General features: G+C 37.6%; 1 protein-coding gene across 1 annotated transcript in view; it reads left to right on the forward strand.

Annotated features, from left to right (window-relative positions):
* Positions 1 to 22133, forward strand: part of LOC149826591 (integrator complex subunit-like protein) — a 161292-nt gene extending 139159 nt beyond the window's left edge. The window contains exons 5-6 of the mRNA XM_090020069.1: positions 21014 to 21171; positions 21766 to 22133. Coding sequence (XP_089876195.1) covers positions 21014 to 21171; positions 21766 to 21926 — 319 coding nt within the window. The 3' untranslated portion in view covers positions 21927 to 22133. The remainder of the gene's footprint in view (positions 1 to 21013; positions 21172 to 21765) is intronic.
* The last annotated feature ends 728 nt before the right edge of the window (positions 22134 to 22861 follow it).

The raw sequence follows: 22861 nt of genomic DNA on the forward strand, positions 1-22861 counted from the left end.
CACGTGAATCCCTAAGCTGTTCACGAGGAGTTCACGTGAATCTTGGTTCACGAAAACCCTGTGCGTCAAAAGAGGAGGAAAAACTTGTTCCACGTGAATCTCCTGTTTCACGTGAAACGTCAAGATCGAACTATAACCCAACCTATTCTTCATTCTTTATTCAAATCTGGTTCGCCAAATCTTCGTCCTCTGCGTATTATTTTTTTTTCTTCTCTACGTATCCCTTCTTTTCACTTGGACTGGATATCCAGATCTGATCGTGAAGTTTAGTCAGATCTGAGATATTAAATCTGAGATTCTAAACTTCTTTTGCTGTCCAGCCTGCTGTGTGACAAATTTTTTTTTATTTGATTCGATTCTCATTCCTTTTTTTGTTTTATTTGTCCTTTCTCGTAACATATTCCTTTTGGCTATCACGGGTGGGATGCGCACTATGTCACATGGGTGCGGGTGCGGGCGCGGGTGCGGGTGCGGGGATTCGGCACTTCCAAAAAACCCAGGTGCGGGGGTGCGGCAGGGGCAAAAATGTAAATATATATATATATATATATATATGTATATATATATAAAGGTTCATTTTCATAGGGTATGACTAAGTTTTTATGCTGGCTGTCACAGGCCTACCGCAACCCTCCTCCTTTATCTGGGCTTGGGACCGGCAGTGTATAACTAAACAGTTATACACAGGCGGAGTTAAATGATAAGCTATTTAATGATAGTCTAGGAGAGATGAAAAGATTATTTTGATAAGCTATTTAATGATAGTCATGCTCAAGATCTTCGAGACTTCTCCATTCCTTTTCATGAGATAAATCGTGACTTCATGCGCAAGATTCAAAAGAAAGAAATTGCAGAGGCTTTAAAGAAAATGAAATCAAGAAGGGCAGTTGGCCTAGATGGTATACCTATCGAGGCTTGGAAATGCTTGGGGGAGAAAGGTTTAGAATGGTTGACAAATCTTTTTAACTTGATTTGGCGAACAAATAAGATGCCTAATGAGTGGAGGAAGAGTACTTTGGTGCCTTTATATAAGAATAAGGGTGATATACAAGATTGCACAAACTATCGTGGTATAAAACTCATGAGTCATACTATGAAACTTTGGGAGAGGGTGATTGAGTCTAGGTTGAGGAAGGTTGTCATGATATTGGAGAATCAATTTGGTTTTATGCCTGGAAGATCAACTATGGAAGCTATACATCTTCTTAGACAACTTATTGAAAGATATAGAGAGAGAAACAAAGATTTGCATATGGTTTTTATTGATTTAGAGAAGGCATACGATAGAGTACCTAGGGACGTTCTCTGGTGGACAATGATGAAGAAAGGTGTTTCTCTCAAGTACATTAGTATAATTAAAGATATGTATGAAGGAGTAGTAACCAATGACCACACTTGTGGAGGGGTGACAACCAATTTTCCGATAACAGTTGGGTTACATCAAGGATCTGCTTTAAGCCCTTTTCTATTTGTGATAGTGATGGATGAGCTTACGAGATCAATTCAAGAAAATGTACCGTGGTGTATGTTGTTTGCTGATGATATTGTTTTGATTGATGAGTCTAGAGCTGGGGTTAATGCTAAGTTAGAATTATGGAGACAGACATTGGAAGCTAGAGGTTTTAAGTTGAGTAAGAGTAAGACTGAATATATGGAATGTCGGTTTAGTAAGCAACGAAGTAGTGATGGGAGTGTAGTGAAGCTTGGTGAGCAAGAAATATCGGTGAATGATTATTTCAAATATTTGGGATCCATCATTCAAAAGTATGGAGAAATTGATGAAGATGTAAATCATAGGATAAAGGTTGGGTGGATGAAATGGAAAAGTGCAACTGGAGTGCTGTGCGATTGTAGAATGCCATTGCGGTTGAAGGGAAAGTTTTATAGGATGAATATTAGGCCCGCTTTACTATATGGTACAGAATGTTGGGCTGCCAACAAACATCATATTCAAAAAATGAGTGTAGCTGAGATGCGGATGCTTAGATGAATGTGTGGAAATACAATAAAAGATAAGATTTAGAACGAGGAGATACGTAAGAAGGTAGGTGTTGCACCCATTGAAAATAAGATGCGAGAGAATCGTTTACGGTGGTTTGGACATATTCGGCGAAGGCCTAATGATGCTCCAGTTAGAAGGTTGGAGAAATGGGAAAATATATTAGTTAAAAGAGGTCGGGGTAGGCCTAGGAAGACTTGGATGGAGATGATAGGAAAGGATATGAATGCTTTGAACCTCACCGAGGACATGGCATTGGATAGAAATGATTGGAGGAAAAGGATTCATGTGGATGACCCAAAATGAATTTCTTTTTTTGGTTCATATCGCTGACCCCAATTGTTTTGGGATGAAGGCGTAGTTGTTGTTGTTTGTATATATATATAAAGGGGGTCGTTGTTTCCCCCCAGGTTTTTTTGCTACAGCTGCTGGTAGACAGCTGCTGTCAGCAGACTTTTTAAAAAAAAAAATCGCTGTTTCCCCCAAGGTTTTTCTGCTGACAGCTGCTGTCAGCAGAATTTTTTTAAAACAAAATTCGCAGCCCTGACAGACAGCAGCTGTCAGCCCTGACAGACAGCTGCTGTTAGCAGAATTTAAAAAAAAATAAAAATCGCAGCCCATTTCATAGGGAAAATTTAGAAAAAAGAGGACCTAAATGATCCTGGGTGCGGTCAACGCACCCAGGATCGGGTTGACCGCACCCGGTGCCGCACCCGCGTCGAGTCGCGTCGACGCGGGTGCGGCTCCCTGCTAGCCGAATCCCTGTGACATAGGATTCACATTGAAAATACAATCTGTAAAAAATCCCATTGCTTAAATATCAAACCTTACAGAAGGTAGAAGAGCAGTTTTTCTTCTGACACCCTCTGGTCGCCAATCTTTGAGGTTACTCAGTCGTCAAAAAAAAGGCTGATCAGTAAACCTCTCTGGCTGCATACTGAGCACTTCGTGAATACTCTGGTAAAAAAAAAATTCCTTTTCTTGTTAAAATTCTTTTCTTCATGGATCTTCATTCTTCTCCATCCAATCTTTCTTCAAGTTTTCTCAGTCAACTTGTTTCTGAAAAGTTAACCACCTCAAACTTCTTGATTTGGAAGGGATAAATCATCCCTTTTATAAGGAGTCAAGGTCTCTTAGGTCACCTGGATGTAACCACTCCCGTCCCACTCGAATTTGTTACGAGAGAAGAAAAAGATGACAAAGGAGTAAGTTTAATCGTGTATGTCAAGAATGTAGAGTACCTCAACTGGGAAAGGAAATATCAGTCAGTGGTTGCATATATCACTTCTACCCTGTCTCAAGAGGTCCTTGTTGTAATTCCCAACAATTGTACCGCTCTGCAACTTTGGGAGAAATTGGTTCAAACATATTCACAAGTTTCGCAGGCGAGAATGGTTTTTCTCAAGAGGGAATTTCAGATGCTGAGAAAAGATTCCATGACCATCATGGAATATCTGAACAAGATGAAGACTATCACAGACCAACTTGCAGTTATAGGATGTGCGGTGAGTGACAGTGATATGGTACAACAGACTCTGAGTGGATTGGGATCCGACTACAATATGATCGTCACTTCACTATTGTGTCTGCCTGCCCTTCCTACTTTTGATAAGTTGCGAGCAAAATTGATTCAGTATGAGATGACTCTGAAAGGATTCTCTGAAGAATCTCACATTCACACAAATTCTCAAGAAGTTTTTGCCACAGGAGTGACTTATGGTAGAGGACGAGGACGAGGAGGACAAGGGCGAAGTGGACACGAAGGGCGTGGTCTGCTTCCCACTCCAAATATGTTAGCTCATGCGCAGGGATCAAGATCCATCCCTACTTGCTTCCTTTGTAACAAAAAGGGGCATATCATGGCGAATTGTTGGCATAATCCAGAAAATAAATGAAAGGGTCTACAAACAGAAACCAAAAGGAAGTTCTCAAATACTAAAGACAGTGGAGAGATTAAAGATCTGCTGATATCTGCCTTGTCAGAGTTGAAATTGAAGCAGAGTGATGAAGGCACTTGGTTTGTCGACTCAGGGGCAGCGACTCATGTGACAGGTGATGCAAGTAAGATTTCTAACCCTATTCCTTATTTTGGAAAAGGTAAGATTGTCATTGGAGATAGATCCCACCATCTTGTTTCTCATGTTTAAAAAACTGTCATTCCCATGTCATATTCCACTCTTACTCTTTCTGACGTTCTTCATGCTCCTGACATTAAGAAAAATATTGTCTCTGTCTCCAAACTTATTGATGATAATAATGCTTCAGTTGAATTCACTCTTTTCTCTGTGCAGGTCAAAGACCTACGCACGAGGGAAACATTCGCTGAAGGAAAGAGACGAGACAATATGTATGTCTTTGAAGAAACTCCATGTCATGCTGTTCGCCCTGTTCATCTGAATTCGAAGCCCTCATTAGAGTCGTGTTCATCCTCTTCTGCTAATGTTTTTAGTATTTCTGAATGTAATAAGCCATTCTTATGGCATAGTCGATTAGCACATTGTGGGAGTCATTTTATTAAGAAACTTATCTCTAATAATCTCATTCCAAAAGAAAGTCTCAATGGGGATGCGAGCAATCACAAGTGTTCCAGTTGTCTTTCATGCAAGAGTCATGTATTGCCTTTTCATTTCATTAATAAGAGAGCTTTAAAACCTTTTGAGATTATCTGTTCTGATGTATGGGGACCCGCCCCAATTGCCTCTGGATCTGGGAGCAAATACTATCTAATCTTTCTTGATAACTATTCTCGATACACTTGGATATATTTCATAAAAATTAAGTCTGAAGTCTTCTCTTTGTTTCAAAATTTTCTTTCCTTTGTCAAAAATCAATTTTTAGAGTCCATTCAATTTTTCCAATGTGATGCAGGTGGGGAATTCTCATCCCGTGATTTTATTTCTTTTTTTCAAAATAACGGAATAGGAAGAAGGGTGTCCTGTCCTCACACCCCTCAACAAAATGGAATTGCTGAACGAAAACATAGGCATATCGTTGAAAGTGCCATGAGTATGCTTCATGACAACAATCTTCCCATCAACCTATGGACAAAACCTTTTCATTCTGCCGTGCATGTGATAAATAGACTGCCTATGGTTATTCTGGAAGATAAGTCTCCTGTCTTTTTAGAGCTCATCCTAGTTATTATGATCTGCGTGTTTTTGGATGTGTCTGTTATGTGCATATTGATCAGTCCCTGAGAAACAAGTTTCAGGACAAAGCCCGGAAGTGTAGATTTGTGGGATATGCAGATGACTACAAAGGATATAGGTGTTATGATCCCACCAACAAACACATCAGAATCTCAAGAAATGTTGTCTTTGATGATCAAAATTTTGATCACGGAGCTAACACAACGAATATGTCAACTGAAGTTTACTATCCTTGGCTGAACTCAGAACTTTTTGTTGACTCCAATAGAGTGCAGAGGACGTCAGGATGTTTGAAAACACTAGGACGTCGGGATCACAGAATGCAAAGGACGTACCGGGCAAATACAAAGGCATTGTCTATTCTAGACAGAGACCGAAAACATCAAGCCATTCAGATCATGTCTCAGTTGCCAATCCTACTCGTACTCTTGAGGTCAGAAAATCAAACCGTATACGACATCCTATTGACAGGTGGGTTAGCTATAACAACTTCTCCTTGGATCAACTGTTTTTAACTGCCATCAATAAGGAAGATGAACCCATCATGTATTATCTGGCAACCGCTTCTACGAAATGGATAGAAGCCATGAATGATGAAATGCAAGCCTTGCATGAATGTGGAACCTGAGAAGTTGTTCCCAGACCACCTGACAAAAATGTTGTCGGATGAAAATGGGTCTACAAAATAAAGTACAAGCCAGATGAAACTATTGAACGATATAAGGCAAGGCTTGTGGCAAAAGGATTCACTCAAGAAGCAGGGCAAGACTATGATGAGACCTTTAGTTCGGTTGTAAGAATGAAAACAATTCGAATTATCATTTTCCTGGTTGTTGAATATGGATGGAAGTTGAGTCAGTTTGATGTAAAAAATGCATTCTTGCATGAGGATTTGAAGGAGGAAGTATACATGGAGCAACCCCTTGGATATCAAGAACAAAATTGTAAAACCCATGTATGCAGGTTAAAAAGAGCTATCTACGATCTGAAGCAAGCATCTCATCTCGCTCTTGGTTTGATAGCTTCTCGCTAGAGATTCATAAACATGGATTTTCACGTTCCATGCTAGACCACTCATTATTTATTTTTAAAAGTCAGCCTTTGACCACTCTATTATTAATTTATGTCGATGATATTATCATGACAGGAAATTCTGCGGGCCACATCCAAGAAGTAAAAGACTTACTAGGTCAGAGGTTCAAAATGAAAGATCTTGGAGTTCTACGTTATTTCCTTAGTGTAGAAGTTGATAACCAGGCTCATGGCTTGACACTCACTCAGCACAAGTACACCGTAGATGTTCTCAGCAAGGCAAGCATGAAAGACTACAAATATCTAGGAACTCCGAGTGTGCTTCATCAAAAACTTAGCGCTCATGATGGAGATCTGTGTGATGACCCCACCAGGTATCGAAGCATAATAGGAATGTTACAATACCTCACATTCACTAGACCTGATATTGTTTATTCAGTCAATCAAGTGTCTCAATTTATGCATGCGCCACGTACTGGACATATGGAAGCGTTCAAGAGGATCTTTAGATATCTGAAAGGGACTATTGGGGATGGATTGATATATTTACCACAGTTATATGGCAAAGATGAGCACAAACGTACTGTATATTGTGATGCAGACTGGGTAGGAGATCCTGACGAACGAAGATCTACATCAGGATATTGTGCCTTCATTGGAAGAAATTTAGTCTCTTGGACCAGTAGAAAACAAAAGGCTATTGCTAGATCAAGCACTGAGGCTGAGTATAGATTCATGGTTGCTGTTACTGCCGAAGTCACATTGTTCAGGCATCTACTAATTGAAGTAGGAGAAAAGATCTCCCACACTACCTTGCTATGTGACAACCAAAGTGTTATCAACATGTCATTCAATCCAGTACATCACAGTCGTGCCAAGCACATTGAGATCGACCAACACTTTGTGAGACAGAAGGTTGAAGAAAAAGAGATTGAGCCTGAGTTTGTCAGTACTGAAAGACAAGTTGCAGACATATTTACCAAAGGGTTAACAAAGGATCGTTTTTGGATGCTTAAAAGCAAGTTATTCATGGTCCAAAACTATGATCAACTTGAGGGGGGGTGAAAAAGGTGCAAAGGATCCGACCCGATCCATGTAAAGATTATGTTCAAGAGGAGCCGAGCCATGTAACCCTTTTTATTAATCGGGTCTGGATACACCAGACTCGGATCCATACCTCTGTAATGTAAATATAAATGCACAATTTTAGGTCATGATTTCATTATTGAAATCGTGACAGCCGCAATTATCTTTCTCCTATCTTTTCTTTCTCGCAACGCAGGTTCTAGAGAAGCTTTTAACACCATCCTCTTCCAATGGGTCTCTCTCTTTACAACAAATTATGGATGCTCTTCAACCTCTTCTCAAAGGAGGAACTTCCGGAGCCGCTATGACATCCTCTTCACCTCCCGGTAAGATGTCTTGGCTTTTAGATTCTGGTGCATTATTTCATATGACTCTAGTGTTTATTCTCTTTCCGAATATTCTAAAAACTCTTTTCCATCTTTTGTCTCAACGTCAGATGGAACATCACTTGAAATTAAAGGAATAGGCAATTTCGAAAAACAAGATTTCTTTATTCCAAAAATTAGATTTATACCAAAACTAAATTTAAACTTTCGGTTTCTCAACTCTCGGACCATGGTTGCGATATAAAATTCTTTTTTCATAAATGTTAGATACAGGATCGCAGGTCCGGGAGGTTGATTGTGGAAGGCTTTAGGAGAAGGAGATCTCTACTATGTTGACTCTCTCCAAGTTCCCAAGAATCAATTTTGTAATGTTGTCCAAAATAAGAATATTCATGTGTAGCATAAGAGACTTGGACATCCCAACATTGTTAAAATTTCATATTTACCTTTTGTTAAATACCTTTGCAAAGGAGATTTTGTATGTAATGAATGTATTCTTGGGAAAATGAAAAGTTTACCCTTTTATCAAAGATCCATGTTTACAACAAAACCTTTTGAAATCGTTCATTCCGACGTATGGGGTCCGACTCCTGTGATATCTGTAGAAGCGTCCTCTGATATTCGGAATATTTCCACGCCCATAACCAGATGAGACAACTAGAGCAGATGACTGGGACACAAGATGAGATTGTGGAAGAGAGATCGCAAGTCTACTCAGACGATTGTATGCATCAGCAAGAGTAGGTACATCTGATCGAGTCAACATTTGGACTTTTGCAACAGAGAATTCTGAAGATAAACCTGTAAGAAACTGAGCAACCATAGTCTGTTCTTGATGATCCTTTTGCTTCGAACACCAAAGAGGCATGTGGGCATTGAGTCTTTCAAACATAGCTTTGACGGAGGCATAGTACTGGGCCAAGGTCTGATCTCCCTGCTGTAAATTATATATCTCCTGATCGACTTGCAGGATACGACTCACATTAGTCTCTTGAGAGTACGTATCTCGAAGATTGTGTAATGAAATGGTGGTCTTCAACAAATGCACAAATAACTCACAAACAAGTGTCTATTGGAGACACTACAAGCATGACCCTTGAAAGGGTATAAAAGGAAGAACACTTGAAAAATAAATAATACTTTATTCATGAACAAAATGCTTAAGAAGCATGGTTATTTACATTGAAGGGGTTCACCCCTATATATACAAAAAAGTGGAAGAGAGAGGAGAGCTCATTTTGACCTCTCCAAAAGAGACATTGGATTCCAACGTCTCTTAATATAGCTGTTGGACTACAGTCCAACAACATTTATTATTATAGCTGTTGGACTACAGTCCAACAACTATTTGCACAGTCAAGTTCCAACAAGAACTTGACTGGATCAAATATCTAGTTTCTATTGAACTAGATGCTAAAAAAGAAAATAAAGAAAAATAGAAAAAGAAAATAATAAAAGAAAATATATATATTACAGTTTACATTTTAACACTCCCCCTCAAACTTACAGTACAATGAGCGAAAGTTTGTCTAAGAGGAAGTGAAATCTGGGAGCAGCGAGAGGCTTGGTGAAGAAGTCTGCTAATTGATATTCTGATGTAACATATAGCAGATCAATAGTTCCATGTAAGTATTCCTCTCTCACATAGTGACAGTCTATCTCAATGTGTTTAGTGTGCTCATGGAATGTCTGGTTGCTTGCAATGTAGATCGCACTTTTGTTGTCACAACACATCTTTGAAGCTTGCGTTGCTTTAGCTCCCATATCCGCTAGAAATCGCCTGAGCCAAACAACCTCCATAGTGGTGGTTGCCATGACTCTGTATTCAGCTTCGGTGGAGGAAAGAGAGACTTTCTGCTGCTTCTTGCACCTCCACAAAATTAAGGTTTCACTTAGGAACACACAAAAACCAGTAGTTGAGTGTCTATTATTGGGATCACCTCCCCAGTCAGCATCAGTATATGCAATTAAATTTAATGAAGATGAAGCAGACAAGAAGAGTCCTTGTGAAAGAGAGGATTTTAAGTATCAAATAATACGCAAAATCGCTCCCATGTGCACGGAGGTGGGAGCATGCTGAAACTGACTGACTGTATGAACCGCATGAGTTATATCTGACCTAGTAATGGAAAGATAAGAAAGAGCTCCAACAAGCTGTCTATAAGGAGTAGGATCATCAAGAAGTTCTCCATCATCAATTTTCATTTTAACATTGACAACTTCTGGAGTGTCTACTTTCTTATCATCTGTAATTCCAGACCTGGAAACAATATCAAGAGCAAATTTAGATTGAGATATCAAATACCCCCAAGGGGAATAAGCAACTTCAATGCCTAAAAAATATCTTAATAAACCTAAGTCAGTCATTTCAAAGTGAGTTTTAAGAAGAGATTTGATATTTGCAACTCCCTGTTTGTCGCCTCCGGTGATGATCATATCGTCCACATAGAGAAGAAGAATAATGATGCCTGCATCAGATTTCTTAACAAACAAAGCAGTGTCAGTTAAACAAGTTTGAAAACCAATATCAAGCATAACATGACTAAATCGGTCATACCAGGCTTTTGGAGCCTGTTTAAGACCATAAAGAGCTTTTTCTAGACGAAGAGCTTTACCCTTAGGGATACTAATACCAGGTGGGGCTTCCATGTATACTTCTTCAACGAGATTCTCATTCAGGAAAGCATTTTTGACATCTAATTGAAAGATAGACCATGTTCTAATGGAGACCAAGGCTATTAAAGTTCTAACAGTGGTCATACGGGCCACATGAGCAAATGTTTCTTCATAATCGATGCCATACTCTTGGGCATATCCTTTTGCTACTAAACGGACCTTATATCTTTCCAGGGTCCCATCACTTTTGGTTTTGACTTTGTATACCCACCTACAACCTATAAGTTTCTTACCCGGAGGGATATCTTGTATCGTCCAAGTATTGGCCTTTTCTAGTGCATCCAATTCTATTTTCATGGCTTCTATCCATTCTATATGATTTTTTGCTTGAGAATAGGATGATGGTTCAACATATGATTGTATTAATGTAATGGCGGCCCTATACGTGGGTGAAAAAGATTCATAAGACATAAATTTTTCTGGAGGTTTAGAGATTCTAGACGTTCTTCTAGGTGAGACTTCAGAGTATTTTTGTAATGCACATGAAAGATTTTGCTCTCTACGTCTTGAATATTGTAGACTAACATCCCTATGGATTTGCTCTTCATTATCATCATTTTCAACAACAATAGGACTTTGATCATTGTCAAGGTCACATCCAACATCACATTCATTGGATTTTGAAGTTGGATCAATTAAAAACGAGTATTCAGTGACATCTTTGGATTTTTCAAATTCAAAGAAGCTTTCTTTTTCCAAAAAAGATACATTTCTTGACACATAATTTGTCATTTTGAAAATCGAAACACCTGAAGCCTTTTTTATTATCAGCATATCTTAAAAAGGCACATGGGATTGCATGAGGAGAGAGTTTGTCATTTCTGTTGGTGAAAACAAAACATTTGCATCCAAAGACTCTTAATCTAGAATAATCTGGAGTTAAATTAACAAGCTTTTCTATTGGAGTTGTATTCTTTAATGAGGAAGATGGCATCCTATTAATGAGGTAGGTGTCAGTTAGGACCGCTTCAGCCCAAAAATTTTTTGGAACTTGATTTGCAATTAGCAATGTCCTAGTAGTTTCCATAATGTGCCGATGTTTGCGTTCGGCTAGGCCATTCTGTTGTGGAGTGTGTGGACATGATCTTTGATGTGTAATACCATGTAAATTGAGATAGTCTTTGAATTCGTTGGACATAAATTCTCCCCCTGAATCAGTGCGAAAAACAGAAATATCATTTTGAAACTTATTTTTAACCATTTTATGAAATATTTGGAAGTTAGCAAAGACATCAGATTTATGTTTAAGAAAATAAATCCAAGTATGTCTAGAAAAGTCATCAACAAAAATGACATAATATGTATAACCACCTTTGGAAATAACCGGTGCGGGGCCCCACACATCCGAATGTATTAACTCAAGTGGTCGTGAGGAAACAAAAGTTCTACTAAGAAATGGTAACCTTTTCATTTTGCCAAGAATGCAGTCTTTACAAGAAAAATTTTCAGAATTACAAAATTTTTCGAAACTTGGAAAATATTGAATTTTAGGCATATGAGGATGGCCAAGCCTTTTATGCCATAAATCCAATTCTAATTTCTGAATATTATAACAAAATGCATTCTTGGGTAATTCCAAAAAGTCCATGTAATAAAGTCCTCCTTCTCTATGGCCTTCCCCAATCAGCTTCCCTGACTGGCGATCCTGTACCCAACAACCATGAGAAGAGAAGGAGATATTACATCCATAATTAGATATTTACGAGACAGATAAGAGATTCAAATTAAGTTTAGGGATATATCTAACTTCTGGGATAAAAAATCTTTTGGATTTTTGAAGATTTTCAAAACATCCTATTCCTTTTACTTCAAGAGATGTGCCATCGGCTGTAAAAACGTTTGACACACTTGAGTTATTTTTAAGACATTCGGATAGACTATTAACATTTGGGGTCATATGAAAAGAAGCACTAGAATCTAAAAACCAAGGAAAGTTACCTGGACCGGAGAAAGATGCAACTGCCGCTCCAGTTGAGGCTTCGGTTGAGGAGGATACCCCTTTGAGAAGAGGTTGAAGGATTTCCATCAGTTGAGCCATAGACACAGGTGCATCTTGATCTTTTGACTCAGATTCAACAGATGCAACTCTTTTTTCTTCTCTTCTTTTTAACTTTGGACATTGAGGCCTATAATGCCCCGGTTCATAACAATGATGACAAATAACTTTTCTTTTATCAAAGTCGCCGTTTTGCCTTCCAAAATGAGGCGGCTTGTAAGTACGAGTATGATTCCCCGGTCTAGATACAGCTAAAACGAAGTCATCATCAACTTTTGGAGTACTTTTTCTAAGTCTATTTTCCTCTATAGTGAGCTCTTCTAGAGTATCAACAATAGAAGGAATTTTTCCACGATGTAAAAGGGTCGATTTGGTGGATTCAAACTCCGGCCTTAGACCATTCACAAATTGATAGAAATGTTCCATATCGAGTTGCTTTTGGCGAAGCTCGATGTCTTCGGCACAATGCCATTTGGGCTCAAGAAGAGCCAACTCTTCCCAAAGTTCGGACAACTCATTATAATATTCTCGAATAGTTTTATCTTTTTGAGTCATTGTCCGAACTTTATCTTGTAAATTGCATACATGTGCAATATCTTTAAGGGAATACATGTTTTTGAGGTATTCCCAAGCCTTATCGGCATGCTCACACTTAGCTAGACTAGAGCATTTTTTAATGTCTATGCTATTGATGAGCCATGACATAATTTTTGCATGCCCTATCCTCCATTCTTTACATTTCTTTTCATAAGTGGCTAACGCCTTACTCTTGTCTTCTTCCGTTAGAGGAACCTCTTTATCACCCTCTTTCTTGGTAAGAGATAGTTTAGGTTCAAAATCGGAACCATCCACTATACCCCATAAACCTTTTCCCCAAATGTGGTGCTTCATAATCGAAGCCTACATTACATAGTTAGTATCATTTAGCTTCATAGGAATGATGGTGATCTTATCATTGTCATCCATCTTTTACAAGGGTAAGAGAGGAATAAATAGGAGGAGAGAGAGAGAAATAAAAAGAAAAGAAAAAGAGTAGACAAAGGAATAAGAGAGGATACAAAAACAAAATTTTTGTAGCACAAGTTCGCCTTTCTTCAAACAAATCTTCTTGAGCCAAGAACAAGGTGATGAAACACCTTTTGTAAACGTGGCACGGAAATCGAGGCGAAAGCACTTCAAGATCTAAGGATTTCGTAGCTCTGATACCATGTAATGAAATGGTGGTCTTCAACAAATGCACAAATAACTCACAAACAAGTGTCTATTGGAGACACTACGAGCATGACCCTTGAAAGGGTATAAAAGGAAGAACACTTGAAAAATAAATAATACTTTATTTATGAACAAAATGCTTAAGAAGCATGGTTATTTACATTGAAGGGGTTCACCCCTATATATACAAAAAAGTGGAAGAGAGAGGAGAGCTCATTTTGACCTCTCCAAAAGAGACGTTGGATTCCAACGTCTCTTAATATAGTTGTTGGACTACAGTCCAACAACATTTATTATTATAGTTGTTGGACTACAGTCCAACAGCTATTTGCACAGTCAAGTTCCAACAGGAACTTGACTGGATCAAATATCTAGTTTCTATTGAACTAGATGCTAAAAAAGAAAATAAAGAAAAATAGAAAAAGAAAATAATAAAAGAAAATATATATATTACAGTTTACATTTTAACAGATTGTCCCACATCTGTTTGGTTGTATTATAATAAATTAAACCATCTGCAATATGAGGTTCAACACTATTCATGATCCATGACATAACTATGCCATTATTTTCGTCCCAAGTAACGTATTTTCCTACCTTTTCATTGGGTTCATTTTCCAACAAAATATGTTTTCTACGATGTCCAGATACCGACATCATAAAAGTTCTTGACCACCTGACATAGTTAGTTTCATTCAACGTTACAGAAGAACCATACGAGAAGGGATTCACAAAAGCCTTATACTCCCCAATATCTTCAATTTTGGAATCACATTTCGAAGTTTCACCCATACTGAATATTTGATGCTATTGCAGCTGTCAAAAAAAAAATCAGATTCACTCACTTGAACAACGTGTTTTATAATCACATGTCAGTCAAGTTCACGACTACACAAAGTTTGCCACACCAGAAATAAATTCACGACAGGCTACAATTGACACAGAAAGTAGCGTGTTTCACAGTCACGCATCAGCCAATACCATGATCGCACCTGACTATTCAACCCACGTCAGATACAATTGGTAAAACAACTCAGAAATATAGATCTGAGAAAGCCAGAACAACGTCCAACATGACGACTTGTTCATGGTCAGGTTTTAGCAACTGTACTCAACACATAAATCCCACGACAGTAGATAAAAGCTTCCCACAAACAAAAAATAACTTTCCACAAAGAAGGGAATCACGCCTGCTGCTCCCACGACAAAAAAAACAATATTAATATGCTGCTTTCACGGCACACATGTTACGACTGCTAAAAAAAACCACGAAAAAACAGGAATCACGACTGCTGCTATTCATATTCTGCTCGAACGACCAAATGAGATCTGAGAAGAGCAGTACCACGTCGAACTCGGCACCCAGATTCACGACCAAAGATAATATGAGCACACAAAAAATAGAAACCACGACAGCTGCTCCCAGACACATAAATCACGACAACCAAAAACTATAAATCACGACAGCTGCTCCCAGACACATAAATCACTACAGCCAAAAAAAAAAATTGTTTCTTCTGCGCACCATTCAGATCCAACACTGCAAAAAAAAAACTTTTGTTTCTTCTGCGCACCATTCAAAAAACTGCCATATCCCGATCCTGATGACACGCAGTCATCGTATCCCTTAGATCTGATGACAGATTTGTGTCGTGACCTTAGTCAGACACCAGATCTGTTATCAAATCTATAAAAAAAAAATTAAATGTGCACAGCTGTTTCCAACCCTTTTGTTTTGTTTTTTTTGCCTTTTGTTGGTGTAGATCGATCACGCTCCCGAGATCTACAACTCTGATACCATGTAGAAGTTCTGAAATCTACCAAAGAAGCCAAGAGAGAGAGAGAGAGAGAGAGAGAGAGAGAGAGAGAGAGAGAGAGAGAGAGAGAGAGAGAGAGAGAGAGAGTGAAAATGAGAAAACTCGTTAATCTGATTAGGGCTAATCTCTATGTTAAATAGAGAGAGGCCAAAGTAAAAATTTACACACAAGTCCCTCGTTAAACACTAAATATCAAATAACCTCTAGTTTAAGAAAACTTAAACTTAAAACCTCTTAATCTCAACAATATCTAAGGGAGGATTCTCATATTATGTGATTTTTGTTTATAATTACACTAGGTTTTGTTGGATATATTTTTTCAAACATAAACATGAAGTTTTTTCGACTTTTAAAACTTTTCATATGATGATTTTAAATCAATTAAATGGAAACTTAAAAATTCTTAGATCCGACTCCGGAGGAGAATACCTCTCAAATGAATTCAAGAGTTATCTTAAAAGTTGTGGTATTCTCTATAAAAAATCTTGCCCAAAAACTTCTCAACAAAACGGATTAGCCGAACGAAAGCATAGGCATATTATTGAAACAACTCGAACTTTGCTTATTTCACAAAACATTCCAAAAAACCTCTAGGCTGAGGCAGCCCTTACTTCGATCTATCTCATAAATACACTTTCATCAAAGAATTTGAACAAAATTTCCCCTTTTGAAAAATTATACGAGAAGGAACCTGACTATAGCAGGTTAATGATTTTTTGTTGTAAATGTTTTGTCCTTACGGATAAAAATGATAAGCTTTCTCCAAAGGCCATTCCTTGTGCCTTTCTTGGTTATTCGGAAACCCAAAAGGGTTTTAGTTGTTATGATATTAAAAATGACAAATTATATGTATCCAGAAATGTGAGTTTTTTGAAAAATCTTAGTGGTTTCGAAAGTCTTAAGACTCATAATGAGAATGTGGATTATTCCTTTCTATTTGAAATGTTAGCTAAAGATGATGATACAAGTGATGATGAGTCAATTCAAAATAACTCAAGTGATAATGAAATCGAGGAAACTATCACGCCTTTGCTCTCCCCTCCACATCAACATATCGATGAGGAAACATCTAGAGATCCCATCACCTATATTCATAGAGATAAAAACACTTTTAGAAGTGCTCTTGAAAGATATAATGACACCAGTAGGACTGTCTCTCCAAGAGAGGAGAACCTACGAAGAACCGAAAGACCTAGGAAAGCTCCCTCTAGGTTTATCTCATATGACTCTTTTTCACCTAAATATAAGGCCTGTCTTAGTGCCATTCATTCTTATGTAGAACCTAGAAATTTTGAAGAAGCATGAAAATGTTCTAAATGGGTAGAAGCTATGAAGAATGAACTTGGTGCTCTAAGAAGAGCCAAAACGTGAGAATTTCAAGATCTCTCTAAAGGTAAGAAAGCAATAGGATGTAGATGGGTATTTAAGGTAAAAACTAAGAGCGATGAATCCCTTGAGAGATAAGGCTCAATTAGTAGCAAAATGATATAGTCAAGAATATGGGATTGACTATGAAGAAACGTTTGCCCCTATAGCCCGTATGGTCACTGTCCGATGTCTCATCACCGTTGCCTCAATCAACAAATGAAACATCTATCAAATGAATGTTAAAAACGTCTTCCTAAATGGAGATCTGAATGAAGAAGTATATATGGATGCTCCACTAGGAATGGAGACTCCCAAAAGAAAAGTGTTTCGCTTTCGCAAAACACTTTATGGTTTAAAACAAGCCCCCAAGGCTTGGTATGATAGGTTTAACTCCGTAATGTTAGAAAATGGTTTTTCATCATGTTTCACTGACACTGCCTTATTTGTTAGAAAAAACAATGCCTGCTTTTATATGTGGATGATATGCTTATAACCGAAAGTTATTCTAAAGGGGTTAAAAGCATAAAATCAATTTTGAAGGATAAATTTGAATTGTTCGATTTAGGATTTCTAACTTATTTTTTGGGTATTGAAGTAACTTACTCTCATAGAGGGTACTTTTATCTCAAACTAGACTTGCCTCTGAGATTATTGACAGGTCAGGTATTATGGATGATAAGGTTTATGAAACTCCTGCTATAGTAGGAGCCAAAATAAAGATTGATGATGGTATTTCTCTCTCTGATCCTACCCCTTACGTACAGCTTGTAGGATCATTGATGTATCTGAGTATTACTAGACCAAACATTTCTCATGCAGTTCATACTACAAGTCAGTTTCAACATGCACCAACATCGGTTCACATGAGTGCAATTCTGCGGGTCGTAAGATACATAAAGGGTATATTAAATAAGAGAGTATTCTTATCCCCTTCTTCTAAATTAAAATTAATTGCTTATACTGACTCTGACTGGGGAGGTCACTCAAATAACCGTCACTCCACCACTGGTTTTTGTGTATTTTTAGGAGACTCGCTGATCTCATGGAGATGTAAGAAGCAACAAAAAGTATCTTTATCCTCAACAGAAGCTAAATATCGTGCCATGACGACTACTACCACGAAAATTGTATGGATTCATCAGCTTTTAGAAGACGTGGGGATCACAATAGAAGGGCTCACCAAGCTATGTTGTGATAATAAGAGTGCAATATACATTGCCAAAAAACATACTTTTCATGAGAGGACTAAACACATTGAGATGGATTGTCATTATGTTCGGGAAACGTATTTGAAAGGAGTTATAGATCTTTCATACGTAATCTCAGAATATCAGTTGGTAGATTTCTTCACCAAAGCTTTGTGTGCTCCGCGGTTCAATTTCCTCCTTAACAAACTTTTGGTCATCTTGCCCTAAGTTTGAGGGTGTGTGTTAAATTATGTAATCAAATAGTGTAATCCATTTTATATATATAAGGTAATACATATACATATATTATATATATGTATATGTATCTACCGATTATATATATAAAATATATATTAGCCGTAAGGGTATTTCAGTTTTTTTCTCTTTTTACGCATATTCATCTTCTTGAATATGTTTGTATTTTGTATTTTTTATTTCTTTTCTTTTTCCTTTTCAAAATATGTACTTTGTGTACCTTGGGGTCACATTTGTGACCGTTGGAGGAGCTCCAACGACTACATGTGGAGCCCCTCCAAGGCCCACTATGAGCTCTATAAATTGGCCCCTCTCCTTTGTATTTTCTTATGGCTTTGGGTCAAAGCCCAAGCATTCAATAAAGCTCCTATTCATTTTTCTAGTGCATTTGTGAGATTGATTGATTTGTGCTTTTGTGCACAAGTGTTCTTTGTGTTCTTATTGTGCATGTGTACACTTGTCCTTTCATCAAGAACATTGGGTCTTGATTATAGTATCTTGTTGGAGATACTTTTACAGTTGTATGAGTGTCAAACATGGGACATTATTCCAAGGCCTCCTGACAAAAATGTTGTCGGGTCAAAATGGGTATACAAGATCAAATATAAACCAGATGTCAGCATAGAAAGATATAAGGCTCGTCTTGTAGCAAAAGGATTTATGCAAGAATATGAGGTAGACTATGAGGAGACCTTAGTCCAGTAGTGAAGATGGGGACGATACATGTTATTTTATCTCTTGCTATTAACCATGGTTGGATGTTGAGTCAATTGGATGTTAAGAATGCATTTTTGCATAGAGATTTAAAGGAGAAAGTTTATATAAAACAACCTCGAGGATACAGTGAAAAGGATCTTAACAGATATGTGTGTAGGTTAAATAGGGCAACATATGGGCTCAAGCAAGCCCTTTTCTCTTGAAATCCAAAAACGTGGATTCGGTAGATCATCTCTTGATCAGTCACTCTTTATTTACAAAGGTGAAGGATGGATAAGTGTATTGCTGATTTATGTTAATGATATAATAGTTGCAGGAAATTCAGGAGGAACACATTATTGAAATCAAGGACGTCCTGAGTCGCTAGTTCAAAATGAAAGATTTAGGAAGGCTGAAATACTTCCTAGGAGTGGAGGTCGATAGAGGTAAGGATATGTTATTGTTAACACAACACAAGTACACCATTGATTTGTTAAACAGTAAGCCTTTATTGACTCGTAGTCCTCTACATCAGAAGCTCAGTTGTGATAGGGAGAGATATTTGATGATCCCACCAAATACAAGAGCATTGTAGGTATGCTTTAATACCTTACATTTACTCGGCTAGATGATGTTTATGCAATGAATCATGTTTCACAATACATGCATTATCCGCAAACCAGTCATGTGGAGGCGAGGCTGTTAAAAGGATTCTTAGTTACCTTAAAGGTATACTTGGAGATGGTCTTTGTTATAAGAGAGATAGAAATGAAGATATGTCACAGTAATGGCCTTCTTAGATGCGGATTGGTTTGATCCAGATGAACTGAGATCAGTCTCGGGATATTGTCTTTGTTGAAAGAAATTTAGTTTCATGGAGCAATAAGAAGCAATTGCACATTCCAGTACAGAAACTAAATACCAAGCCATGGCTGCAACTTCCTCATATGTGACTTGGATAAGAAAATACCGTGTTCAAATTTTTTTGTGACAATCAAAGTGTAATTAGGATTTCTCTTAATCCCATTCAACATAGAAGAACAAAGCATTTTGAGGTAGATCAACATTTCATCCGAATAAGATAGAGAATAGATAAATTGAAGCTAGATTCACTGGAACAGAAGAACAAGTGGCAGACTTGTTTACGAAGGGACTGATTAAACAACGCATGAAAAAATTTAGGTTCAGGAAACTTTTGAAAAAATTCAAAAATACACAAGAAATTTATAATTCCATTATGAGAATGCAGGATAAGGATGTGATTTAAGAAATGTTATAAAAGAACAACTTTCTGGCCTCCACTACCCATGCTTCTGCTTTTGTAGATTTAGGATAGGATAATTTTATTGCAATTTTTTTGTGATACAATCACGATAGAGATAATTATGGGAATTTTTTGAAGTTGTCACATTCTAACGGTTTCAATTTGTTACAGCTATTTGTGACTATGCTGTCAACTTCATGGTATCACCTCTTCACCATGGGGATGTATACCTTTTTTAGCATACTTACAAACATATGCAGTTTGGTATTTACCCATACATCAGCAGAGCTGATTTTTTACCAATAGTTAGGATATGCTAATATTTTTGTATTTTATCTTGTCGAACATGTATTTTTTGTATTTTATGTCAACTTGTTAAAAGAAAATTTCCTGTGGTTGGAATATATTTTACTGGTAGGCCAAATTCTTGCCATATGGATCTCATATTGAGATCCAAGCTCCACGATCTATTATAGTGTCTTTCTCTGATATGTATGCTATGCCATACTGGTGTAATGAAATTATGTTTCGGTGTTGGTATGTCATATCAAGTATGCTGTGATGTATTAATTGGATATGCGCCTCTGGGAGATTGATTACAATTCTTTCTATAATTCATGAAACGGGAAGGAGCCTATCTCCCAGCAGTCTTTCATAAAAAAAGGTTTGTCTTCACTAGTTGGTTTTGTTTTGAGAGGATTCTGTATGACCTATTTGTTCATAATGTAACATGATTTGATCATTCTACAGGAGATGCATGTTTTCCCATTTTCCTGAATTTTTTCTCTATTTGATTTAATTTTCTGTTTTTTATATTATTGGAGACATTTTTTCTTTCTCAGGTTATGAGAGATCATGTTAGCTATTTAAGATCTTTCATTAAATGATTTTGTTATGGGTTTTCGCTGTTGTTTCACTCTTCTGAAGGCCTGAAGCATTAAATGTTGCAGATACAAATTAAGAAACATAGAAGAAACAGAGGCAGCCAAGAAGCTGTTGCAGGAGAAGCGGCTTATTGGTCGGACCAGAGCAGATTCAAGCATACCTTCAAGTTTCAGTGCAGATTACTTCCAGCGAGGCCGTGACTATGCTGAAAAACTTCGCAGAGGTTAGTTGTATTCAGGGTTAGGTGACCAGGTATTCTGAACTACTATATTGTCTTTGCTTGTTGGTGTCTCTGTATGTTTAGGGAATCTGAGGATATTATGCTGAAAAGCTTCACAGAGGTTAGTTGTAGTCAAGGCTTGGGTGACCAGGAAGTGTGAAGTATCTTTCTTAACTTCATTTGCATCTAAACATGTCAGAGAACCATAGAGAAAGGAGCATTGGGTAATTGAGTCAAGGAGTAGGCAGAGTTGCTAGTTCTCCTCCCTGTTTGAGTCATTAGTGAACTGGCTAGTTTTCTCATTCACCTTCTATGGATACAAACAATTCTGATGACGACCAGTGTGCTCTTAAATACTTATTTCTACCGCTTGGATGGCTTGGATATTCCATCTCTTGAACTTGTCATACCTAATGCATGAGTCGTTGGGGAATCGAGTGAGCAACTCAATGAAATTCTCTTTCAAATGCCAAATTTTAAAATTCGTTTATAGTGGATGAATATGGGAAAATTGTTCTCTCTGTTTATTTCATTTATTACTGTTATGATCTCAAGACACCATTTGCAATGTTAACATTTATTTTTGCTAACTCTCAGAGCATCCAGAACTGTACAAAGATAGAGGCACTCATGATGGCAGTTTTGTGATGAAATCCTCAGAGAATACTGTAGATGGAGGTCGGAGACAAGCAGCCACTGATGAGTTCACGCTGGAACGGTTCCGGAAGCGGGAACGCAACCGTGTCATGCGCAGATAGTTTAAGCTTGTTGATATTCTTTTCCCCAGCTCCCACAAGAACTTGGTATCGGACCTTGCACCATTGATACTAGTTAGCTGGCTGACCTAGCCGATTGAATATCTATGCCCTGCTCTTTGTTGTGCTTGATATTGTTTGCTCACCTATTGATGTACACATAATATACTTATTATTTTCTTAAAATAGATAGATTTATATTTTACTACCTATGTTTCTGTAAATTGTCATACACTTCTATTTAACTTCTGCTTGCTTGTCTTCGCTTGGTTGGGAAAACCTAATTAAAAATATTTGAATTGACTGTTAATTAGATGGAGATTCACAATTTTCTCGACTGGAATATGTATGCATTCAACTTGGTCCATAGCGGTTTTCTCAGATAAGAAGGGGAGATGAAAAATGGAGATTTATCCTCTCGGCATAGGAACACTTTTTCTGTGGGTGTCTTCTACGTTATTTTAACTTCTGGTGTATGAAGGAAGAAAAACAAAAACAAAAAAAGGGCTAATTCATAGCATGATGATCTTTTCTTTTTCAAAAGAATATGATCCCGGCCTCCATTTGTTTGCTTTGTAATATATCTTCACCTAAGAGGGTAGTAGAAGCAGTTTTCTTTGCTTTGCACCCTGCACTTCCCATTAATAATAGTATGGCCAAACTAGGCAGAATTGAACCCGGCTTTTGTACCTCATTAAAACCAGGCTTTCTATCTCAGTTTTTTCATTTCAGAAACTTCCATCATGCAGATAATCTGCACCTGATCTATGTAACCCAAAGAACCCAAGCTAAGCAAAACTACCACAAATCACTATCCCAAAGGACCTAGCTAAGCAAAACTGCCACAGATCACTGGTTCAGTCATCTTCATGGTTTCTGAGTTTCCATTGTTTTACTGTGCAGACACTTCCTAAAGTTACAGATTATGTTATTCTTTT

This window comes from Nuphar pumila, chromosome 10 (genome assembly GCF_984573655.1).
Source record: "Nuphar pumila chromosome 10, dmNupPumi1.hap1.1, whole genome shotgun sequence".
NCBI lineage: Eukaryota > Viridiplantae > Streptophyta > Magnoliopsida > Nymphaeales > Nymphaeaceae > Nuphar > Nuphar pumila.